Source organism: Megascapheus bottae, chromosome 12 (genome assembly GCF_031878675.1).
Source record: "Megascapheus bottae isolate mThoBot1 chromosome 12, mThoBot2.hap1, whole genome shotgun sequence".
NCBI classification, from domain to species: Eukaryota; Metazoa; Chordata; class Mammalia; order Rodentia; family Geomyidae; genus Megascapheus; species Megascapheus bottae.
The window spans coordinates 19,394,479-19,406,097 of NC_143520.1; the positions used below are offsets into that span (position 1 = coordinate 19,394,479).

The 11,619-nt window shown below is 37.9% G+C and overlaps 1 protein-coding gene across 1 annotated transcript in view; it reads right to left on the reverse strand.

The window, feature by feature from the left end:
* The window catches only part of Slc4a10 (solute carrier family 4 member 10), a 260,215-nt gene extending 248,819 nt beyond the window's left edge, over positions 1-11,396 (reverse strand). The window contains exon 1 of the mRNA XM_090342743.1: positions 11,237-11,396. Within this exon, the coding sequence (XP_090198869.1) occupies positions 11,237-11,284 (48 nt within the window). The 5' untranslated portion in view covers positions 11,285-11,396. The remainder of the gene's footprint in view (positions 1-11,236) is intronic.
* Between the last annotated feature and the right edge of the window lie 223 nt (positions 11,397-11,619).

Consider the following 11,619-nt stretch of genomic DNA (forward strand, 5'->3'; position numbering starts at 1 on the left):
AATTTGATCCAAATAAAATAGATGATCATATCCTCTGCGCAAAGAATGTTCCACTCACCTTCTCAAGCCTTGAGCATGTCCCAAAGACCTCTAGATATGCAAGTAATTTGCTGAAACCCTTATAAATCTTAGCAGTCTCATCACAAAACAAATAGCTAAGTATAAAACTATGTGGTTTTTCATTTTTATTAATACTTTATTTTCCTTCTTCATGAATTAAATGTATATGATACAACCATTTGACAGATCCTACATTTCTTCCCTCTTCCATATAAGCAACAGCTAAACAATGCCTTGCTGAGAGGTGTTTTTTTTTTTCCAGATAAAACTCACTATTGGAAAATTTCAGCAATTTTTACTAGAGTTGTACAACTATTCCCATCACTTAATTCTAAGCCATTTCTTTTTTTTGTGGGGGGGTGGAAATCATGGGGTTGAACTCGGCCTGGATGCTGTCCCTGAGCTCATCAGCTCAAGGCTACTGCTCTACTCTTGGTACCACAGCCCCACTTCCCATTTTCTAGTGGTTAATTGGGGATAAGAGTCTTACATTCTTTAGTGCCTGGGCTGGCTTTAAACCCTGATCCTCACATCTCAGCCTCTTGAGTAGCTAGGGCTACAGATGTGAGCCACCGGCACCCGGCTTCTAAGCCATTTCTAACACCACAGAAAAGAAACTCTGTGTCTCTTACCCTTGCTCCAAATATTCTCCATGTCCAAGACTATGGAAATTACTAATCTACCTTGTATCTTAAAGGATTTGCCTACTCTAAACATTATTTTTGCCAGTCCTGGGGCTTGAACTCAGGGCCTGAGCATTGTCTCTGGGCTTTCTCAAGGTTAGAGTTCTGTCAATTGAGCCACAACACCATTTCCGGCTTTTTCTAGGTATGTGGTACCGAGGAATAGAACACTGGTCTTTATGCATGCTAGGCAAGCACTGTACCACTAGGCCATACTCTCCGCCCCTCTAAACATTTTATATAAATGGAAGCATCCAATATGTGATCAACAACACATTTTCATAGCCTCTTGCATCATAGAACATTTGTAATTGATTAGAAGAGTAGGGAGAAAGGAAATTTTTTATTTTTTAATTAACTTGAGAGGAGTGGAGTCACTTTTTAATTAGTTATATGAAACTGGGTAATTTATTCATTTCTTCAACTGTTAGGCTGAAAGCATTAACAATCTGATAGGATTATCATGATGATTAGAGATGTTTGAACTTATTAGCCAGAGATATTATCTATTATTATTTCATAAAGATTGTCTAATTGTCATTTTACTTTGTCACTCAGATAAATGTGACTCTGTATTAAAACAGAAACTAAACATTAATGTAAGAGTGATAAACTAGGAGTCAAGAGACTTGAAACTACACTAAGCTCTGATATCAGCTAGTATAGCTGATACATGTTTTATATCTTTGCTGTTCAGTTTAATCAACTGTAAATTAAGAATCTAGTGTAATGTAGAAAACTGAAGACAGATCCTAATATATCACCCTGCACCAGAACCAACATCAAATGGATCAGAGACTTCTAGGTAAGAGCAGATACCCTGAAAATATTACACAAAGGGAATACTCTAGGGCTCCTTAGCACAGTTCAAAACTTCTGAAATAGAGTCAGGAATTTGGCCTACTGGTAGAGTGTTTGCCTTAGCAAGCATGAAGACCTGGGTTCAATTCCTCAGTATCACATATGTAAAAAAGGCCAGAAATGGTGTGGCTCAAGTGGTTGAGCTCTAGTCTTGAGAAAGCCCAAGAACAATGCTCAGGCCCTGAGTTCAAGCCTTAGGGCTGGCAGAAGAAAAAAAAAATTCTGAAATAAAGATCCCGAAACACAGGAAATAAAAGAAAGACTGGATAAATGAGATCACATTAAACTGCAGAGCTTCTGCATGGCAAAGGACATAGCTAGCAAGATAAATAGAAAGCCCAAAGATTGAGAGATCTGCACTAGCTATAAAAGTAGACAAAAATATACATATCAAAAATATACATGGAGCTCAAAAAATTAACGTCCCCCTCAAAAAAATCCTCAAAGAAATAAACCATTCCATTAAAATGGCAGTTTTTTGGAGAGAAAATAGGAATAGACACATGAAGAAATGTTAAACTTTTCTGGCCATAAAAGAAATGCAAATCAAAACCACATTGAGATTCCACTTCGCTTCAGTTAGAATGGTCATTATCAAGAAAACTATTAACAACAGATGCTGGTAGGGATGTGTCCAAAAGGGAATGCTACTACACCATTGGTGGGAATGAAAACTGGTTCAAAATACTAAACATAGAGCTCCCCTATGACCCAGCAATCTCACTCCTGGACATTTACCCAAATGATCACAAACAAGGCCACAGTAACCTACCAGCGCAACACTGTTCATTGAAGGATTATTTACCATAGCAAAGAAATGGAACCAACCCAGATGCCCTTCAGTAGATGAATGGATCAAGAAGGTGTGGTACTTGTACACAATGGAATTCTATGCTGCCAGAAAGAATGACATTGCCCCATTTGTAAGGAAATGGAAAGACTGGGAAAAAAATCATATTAAGTGAAGTAAGCCAGACCCAAAGGAACATAGGCTCAGTGGTTTCCCTCATTTGTAATAATTAGTATACATCTAAGACTCTTCTAGCAGAGGATCACAATAGCTCAAAAGCTATGTACATATGGTCATATAGGATGACACTAAACAAAATGAACTCTAGGATATGATAACAAGTGGTTTTTCTTTGTGATTGTTGTTCTCAATATATTATGTGCAGTTATTTCTTTTATCTTTTTTTCCCCTTGTGGTTAGTTTCATGTGGTTTCTGTATTTGACTTAGTTACCTGCTATGTTGTATATAGGTTTATTTGTTTATTTGAAATAGGGAAGGGAACAGGAGAAAACAAGATGATTGGGAGGGGTGAAAAGAGGGAAAAGGGGAAAAAACATGAGAAATATTTAAGACATATGCACCCACTCCCTGACAAATGTAACTATAACCCCTGTGTACATTACCCCAACAATAAAATTTTTAAAAAGACTTTCAATTATAAAGAATTCTAAATGTAATTATTATAAGAGCTACATAATGGTTTATCACCATGGTTTTAAAGCAATATATTAGTACATTTTAATATTAGAAAATATAGAAATGAATGAAAAAATAGACATATTTTCTTACACTTCAAGCATAGCTGCTGATATATCTGAGCAATTTTAACCATTTTTACAATGAAATGTATTTCTATGTGCTTAGGTAGGGTTGCATATTAATCTTACACATATATACTTGTATTAAAATCAATATATTACTTTCATACTCTTTTCTGTTGCATATCAAGACATAATTAAAATGAGAGCTTGGCCAGGTGCCAGTATTTCATGTTTGTAATGGTGTTTTGAAGCCAACCTGGGCAGGAAAAGTCTGTGAAATTCCTAATCCAATTAATCACCAAAAAATTGGAAGTGGAGCTCTGGCTCAAGTGGTAGAGCATTAGCCTGGAGCAATAAAGCCAAAGGACAAAGCTCAGTCCTGAGTTCAAGCCCAGGACTGTCAGTGAATAAATATTGGAAAAAAGAGCAACTCTTGTTTAAATATCAATTTTATCTCTTTTAAGAACTCTAATTTATCTTTTAAATTATAATATTATTTGATTAGAGTCTATCAATTTCACATTCATATTTACACCCAGTAGTATGAATGATTAAATTATAAATAGTACTAAATTTTACCTTCATAAACGTACATAAATTTAAAGTTTTGATAAGCATTAAATTTAAAAATTTAAGAAAAATTTGATAAACATTAAAGTGAGTAAGGGGGCCGGGAGTTTGGCCTAGTGGTAGAGTGCTTGCCTAGCATGCATGAAGACCCGGGTTCGATTCCTTGGTACCACACACATAGGAAAAAAAAAGCCAGAAATGGTGCTGAGGCTCAAGTGGTAGAGCTCTCTAACCTTGAGAAAGTCCAAGGACAGTGCTCAGGCCCTGAGCTCAAGCCCGTGACTGGCAAAAAAAAAAAGGCCAGGGCCAGGAGTTTGGCCTAGTGGTTAAAGTGCTTGCCTAGCATGCACGAGGACCCGGGTTCGATTCCTTGGTACCACATATATAGAAAAAAGCCAGAAGTGGTGCTAAGGCTCAAGTGGAAGAGCTCTAGCCTTGAGAAAGTCCAAGGACAGTGCTCAGGCCCTGAGCTCAAGCCCAGGACTGGCAAAAATAAATAAATAAATAAATAAAATAAAAAAATAAAGTAAGGTACTGCTAGTATGTTTTTGTTTTTTGTTTTCTGCCAGTCCTGGGCCTTGAACTCAGGGCCTGGGCACTGTCCTTAGGCTTTCTCAAGGCTAGAGCTCTACCATTTGAGCCACAGCACCATTTCTGGCTTTTTTTTCTATGTATATGGTACTGAAGAACTGAACCTTGGTCTTGGTGCAAGCTAGGCAAGCACTCACCACTAGGCTAACCTCTGGCCCTGTTATGTGTTTTGAAGGCTTGATTGTATCTTAAAACACCTTTTCAGTATCCTGTCATGTTTACTCTGAAACTAAAATTATTGAATATAAAAAAAGAAATATATACATAATAGAATTCTATGCTTCCATCAGAAAGAATGTTGCTACCCCATTCATAAGGAAATGGAAAGACCTAGAAAAAAATTATATTAAGTGAGGTAAGCCAGAATAAGCAAGTACATCAATGGAACAGAATAAAGAGCCAAAAATAAACTCAGAAATAATATTACAGTTACTGTTTAAAGATTGAGGAACTTGATATCCACATGCAATAAAAATGAATATAGGCACAGATTTTAACACTGATAAAAAATTAGCTCAAAATAAATCACAACATAAACTTTAGAGCATGGTTGGGTACAGGTAGCTTATACCCATAATCCTAGCTACTCAGAAGGCTGAATTCTGAGGATATTAGTTCAAAGCTAGTCAGGATAGGAAAGATTGTGAGACTCTTCTCTCTAATTAACTATCAAAAAGCAGAGCTGAGGCCCATGTAGTAGAGCATAGCCTTGAGCAAAACTCTAAGGAACAGCACCCAGGCCCTGAGTTCAATCACAGTACCAACACCAAAAAATAAGGGAATAAGTAAACAGGTAAATAAATAAATACTGAAACTCCTACAAGATAACATGGGATAAAATACAGTCGATCTAAGCAAGGACTGGTAGTTACAGAATCAAAATCACAGTCCATGGAAAAAAGAAGTGATATACTCGACTGCATTAAAATTTTAAATGCTGTCTTATAAAAGACACTGTAAAGAGAATGGAAGAAAACAGACTGGAAGAAAATATCTGCACAAAGATCCTGATCAAAACTATTACACCAAGAACTTTTCAAACCAAACAACAAAAATTAATAATAAAACAACTCAATTAATACTGGGCCAAAAATCATAACAGATATATCACAAAAATAGAGAGATAATTGTCAAATAGGTATGAAAAATGCTCCACATCATATGTCATCAGGAAAATGGAAAATAAGGAAGTAAGATAGTAGTATACACCTATTATAATAGCCAAGATACAAATCAGTGCCAACACCAATTGAAAGGGAGGATATAGAGCAACAGAAGCTCTCCTTCCTTGCTGATATAACTACAAAAGGTATGGCTACTTCAGAAGCCTAGTGCAATCACACTCATTGGTATTCATCCCAAATAGTGGGAAATTTATGTCCTCATAAAACCAAAATATAGATTTTTATTGTAATGTATAGAGGGGTTACAGTTATATTCATCAGATAGCAGGTGCATTACTTCTCATACATTGATACTCCTTCTCATGTTTTTGTCCCCATGTCCCTTTCATATATCATAGGAGTGTGACTATATTCTGACCATGCTTTTGCATTATATTTGTCTCCTAGATTTTTCCTAGCAATCAATCACAAATTATCCCAATTCCTATTCTGGCCTCAATATTTTCATCATAAACTTTTTATAGTAGCCTTTAGACTTACAATCCAGCCCTTATCATCCTATACATATATTTTACTTCCTGTAGTTTCCCTTTGCTAGTATAAGAATTCAAATCACAGGGGCCGGGAGTTTGGCCTAGTGGTAGAGTGCTTGCCTAGCATGCACGGCGACCCAGGTTCGATTCCTCGGTACCACATACATAGAAAAAAGCTGGAAGTGGTGCTGAGGCTCCAGTGGTAAAGCTCTAGCCTTGAGAAAGACCAAGGACAGTGTTCAGGCCCTGAGCTCAAGCACAGGACTGGCAAAAAAAAAAAAAAAAAGAATTCAAATCACAGAAGTATCAATAAGGACTGATATTTAATGCTGCCTATATACTGTCTTGTGAGTTGGTTAGCTTTAAGTTCAAAGTATAATTTAAGTCACAATTCAAATAAAATATAAAACATTGTTACTTAGGCAAGCCAGGTACTCTTTTTATAACTTTGATATTTTAATTTGATTTCTTCTCTTAGTTTAATAATATATGGAAGTTTTCATAATTTCTTCCAATAAATAAAACAATTGTATAAACTAGGCCATTTAGAAATCTGAAATTAACAATAAAAATAGGTGCTAAAATCTATCATCTGCACTATCAATTCACTTCCAAAAAGTATCATTTAGTTCCATACTTTATAGAAGTTTTGTGGCAAAGCTCAATTTAAAACAACTTCCTGGGGCTGGGAGTTCGACCTAGTCTAGTATGCACTTGCCTAGTATGCACGAAGACCCAGGTTTGATGTTTGAGCCACAGACCCAGTGGATCTGTTGCTCAAGTGGTAGAGCTCAAGCCTTGAGGAAAGTCCAAGCATAGTACTCAGGCCCTGACTTAAAGCCCCAGGATATATATATATATATATGTATATATATATATATACATATATATATACATATATATATATATCCCACCTTCCTCTTCCTCATTCAAAGTGAGACTATGAGAATCTTACACAGCATCCAAAGTTGACTACTATATACCAACTGAGACTGAATTACATAAGTTAAAAGTTTTGTTAGAAAGATACTTTCCTAGGGGCTGGGAGTTCCGCCTAGGAGTAGAGTGCTTGCCTTGCATGCACGAAGACCCGGGTTTGATTCCTCAGTACCACATACAAAGGAAAAAAAAAATCTGGAAGTGGTGCTGAGGCTCAAGTGGTAGAGCTCTAGCCTTGAGAAAGTCCAAGGACAGTGCTCAGGCCCTGGGCTCAAGCCCAGAACTGGCAAAAAAAAAAAAAAAAAAGATACTTTCCTAGAGTCTTTCTCCACATCTTGGCCAGGAGTTTGGCCTAGTCTTTGAGTATTTGCCTAGCATGCATGAAAACCCAAGTTCAATTCCTACCACATACATAGAAAAAGCCAGAAGTGGTACTGTTGCTTAAGTGGTGAGCTCTAGCCTTGAGAAAGCCCAAGAACAGAGTCCAGGCCCTGAGTTAAAGCCCCAAGACTGGCAAAGAAAATTATCAGGTCATCCCTAGTGACAAACTCAACATAGACTATCAAATGAAATTATGAAATCATTATTCAATATCCTAAATATCTGCCTTCATATTTTTAAAATTCTAATGTCCTCTTTATAATTAATGATGACATAGACACCATTACTATTATGTGTGTGTCCTCCCTCTATACCTCTCTCAAAAACAGTGACAAAATATTTGAAATACTTAAAAATTCAACTCAGTCTCATCTCAAGACTAGATAATGAATTTCACAGAAACAGAGTGTTTGTCAGTATTGTTTGTAATATTTCAAGCACCAAGAACTGAACAAAAGTAGGCATTAGATAAACAAATAAATTTGTACATGCTTGTTGTAAAACTTCAGACATTACAGACACAGGTGTCTCATGCCTATAATCCTAAATTCTCCAGAGGCTAAGATCTGAGAATCACAGTTTGAAGCCAGCCTGGGCATGAAACTCTTATCGCTAAATAACCCCTCAAAAATCAAAAGTGTATGGAAACAAGAGGGATTCTGTTTGTTTGTATTTTTTTGCTTTGCTTTTAGTAAACTGTTTGCAGTGATAAAAAAAAAAATCAGAATTGATGCTGTAGCTCAAGTGGTAGAACACTAGACTTCAGCGCAAAGAGGCTCAGAAACAGCACCCAGGCCCTGAGCTCAAGCTCCATAACCAAGGCCCACCCCCTCCCCCCAACCCGCAAACAAAACCCCACCAACTTCAGACATAACAGTACTATCACAACTAGACTACAATATGCTCTGGACCTAGACATAGGATGTCCTAATCCTTAAAGTACCAAGGTCTACAAAGAGCAATGGTGACTAGTCTAGTGAAAAAGAATTTTCTTTAAAGCTTACTAATAAGGATTCACGAATACAGACTGTATCCATGTCTCAGCCACCACTCCATTCAGATGAACTGTGCTTATATAAGAAGTAAACTATTAGAGATTTCCTTTCACTTCACGTCTATAAGAATCAGTACATTTATTTATTTGACATAATTGTCCATCTACAATTTCTTTTCTCAACATTTATCTACCTGCTTCTTTTTTGTACCACCATTAATCATGGCTTTTAATGTCTTTCCAACCATATGCAAAGTTTCCACAACGGTAACTAAAGTCTCTCATACCCTACTTTCATTGTACGGTCTTTACCTCTGTTGTTTCCCATATTTCCTCCCTCCTAGATAGTCCGAAGGATCAACTTTAATAGCTGCCCTACATCTAAATTTATCACAATGTCTATATTTCCATCAATGATAAAATAGAAACTATCTTTTATTCAGCAGTTCCCCTAGACGCTAGGAATTTCATGTAGGTCATTTCATTGACTCAGCACAAAACCCAGATAAAATATACCAATCTTTTCCCATTGTTCTTAGACATAACTTCTCCCAAGTATAAGGACTGTGTATTTAAATATTGTTCTCTGTTATGTCACTCACATAATTGTTTGCAGTCATTTAATTAATTTGCTAAAACAAAATTCAAGAGTATTGCTTTTTGAAGATCATAAAAATTCTAATCTAATAATTGTGTTAAGCCTAGTTAAGAATGAAATATAAATATATCCAATTCTTATTTTTAATTTCTGAACTAGTTTTAGAAGACCTATATTCTAGTCCTGGCTTCATCACCATGTGACTTGAAACATGTTATTCAATTCCATGTACATACATGTCTCACCTTCACAATAAGGATAATATATCTCATTTACATAGCATATTTGTTTTCAGAACTAACAGAAAAAAGCAATAAAGATCATTGGAAAGGTTGAAAACTCTATACAAATGTAAAATTGAACCAAAACTGTACTCTTTTTCTAGCTTCTCAAGTTCATTTTTCTTATAATTGGTGCTGTCTGATCATTAAATATGTTATTCTATATTGGCTATTCTCCCATGAAACACAAACTTTCAAATTTTTCGACCAGACTTTTTGTAGACCTTTCTTTATAGCCAAGCTTGTGTTTTATTATTGTAAGCCACAAACTGGTTGTCCATCTAGCCCAGTAATGTCATTCGTTTCTAAATTCCTCCAGTTAATCCTCATTTGGTCCTAAATCCTTTAACTGTTTCCAACAAGTGACAATCCATAAGCCACATCAAACTGGCTGCAGCTTGCTTTTCTAGGACAAGCTCCAATCCACCACTATGATTGCCGCCAAAAGGGAATTTTTCCCCCTTATATTTAATCTTTCTCGAATCTTCATGCTGTAATTCTTGAGTATAGTTACTCCATCTTATCCAGAAAAATTTGTTGCCTAGTTTCGGCACTTTATTCTGAGTAGCCATGGAACCTTATTAATGTATTTCTTTTTTTTTTTTTAGTCACATTCAAGTTTGTGGAGGACATTTTAGTCTTATTTTGTATAAGACTAAAATGCACAGAGATTAGGCTCTACTTTAAGCAAGGAGGCTTGCTGACACACTGGCTTTCCTTCACTCTCTCACATTACCCCTGCCCTTTATTTGGACTCTATTCTCTCTGGTGACTACTGCATTCTTCACATCTCCCTGCTCCCTCTCTTCCTGAACCCAGCATCCTCAGGAGCACTGGGCATGCTCTGTAGCCACAGCTGATTCCCATGCAATCTTTTTGCAGCTTTGGAGCCGGCAGGAGAGGAAAGGCCTTGAAAACGCAGTGACCCTACAGTTTTCTGCTATTCTGTGATGTGTTCAAAAACTAGGAATAGACCTGGAAATGAAGAGCTTAATTCCAGTCCCTAGTCTGCTAGGTAGGTCACCAACCTGAATAACCTAAACCCGAGAAACAGCCGCCACCCACCCCCTCCCCCCACATCTGCTTTGGTGCAGGGAGGGGATTTCTGGTGCTCTGAGCTGTGACAGCTTTGATAGATGGCTGAAAGCTAGCATTTGGCATCTCCGCTGCGTCAAGAAAATACTGAGGTTTTTTTTTTTCTCTTCACCACCACCATGGACACAGCAGCTCCTCTAGACTAAAAATGATGTTGCCTGAAGATCTCCAAGGTCTGTGAGCCAGACAGAGAAATTGTGAGAAAGACAGGCAAATCAATCACTTATCCAAAAATTAAATCAAGGTAGGCAGCTTAAGGACCCAGACATAAACAGATGGGCTATTTGCAAATGACAGTTCCCGAACCTTTCAGACACTCAAATCCAAATCATGTGCCTATCCACCAGAAAAACACCTTTTTTGCACATGAATCATAACACACATCTCCCTGTGAAAGAGACTGACAGATCACACACACACACACACACACACACACACACACACACACACACACATCCCTTTCCTCTGGTTTCTACAGAAATTAAATCTCTACAGCTGCAATAGTCAGGATTCCCTCACTTTACTGCCTGAGGATGAGATATGGGAAGGAAATTTATCAGGGATTAAATAGGATAAAAGGGGGCTTGCTTGCAGGGGCTTTGAGCCACCACTGCACAGCCTGGGAAACAGACAGGCAGGAACAGACAGGGACACACACACACACACACACACACACACACACACACACACACACACAACTGCCCCTGCTGCTAAAATCTAGCCATTTCTTCAAACAGCAACAAACGTGAGACATTTCATCACCATAGTGCATCCATATTGAGATGGGGGGAGGAAATCATGTGCTCTGCTTTATGCATTTCAGTCTCCGGAGATGGGAGGAGACCCCTGTCCATATGTCGTGGGAGCTATTCACCACCCCAAAAGTAAGCTCTCTGCACCTATCTAGCACACCACTTGCCTGACAGGTTTTGCAGCTAGGCGGTTAATCTATTTGACAGCACGTTGTCTCTTACCGTAGGCAGCAGCGGCTCCATTTGGGCTCCCTGGTCTTTAATCTCCATGTTCTGTAAGCCTCTGGAATAAGCACCTTGCTCTGCAGTGTCTTCAGTGTCTTACCCTCAGCCCGACACTCGCTCTGCTTAGTATTCGGATCAGGTAGCTCTGAAGCAGGAGGCAATTGCACACTCCAACTCACCAGAGTCACATGGCTCCTACTCACTCGGGCTGCTGGCCAGGTTTTGCACTGAACGCCTTGGATCTCTGGGCCGGTAACAGCAATCCCCCAAGCCCTGTATCACTGCCCACACCTGGCTACTTGTATAAAATACAGCCTGCAATGCTGCAAGGCTAATAGGTATTAAGAATTTTATCTGAGGTGCTAACTTCTCACAGAGAG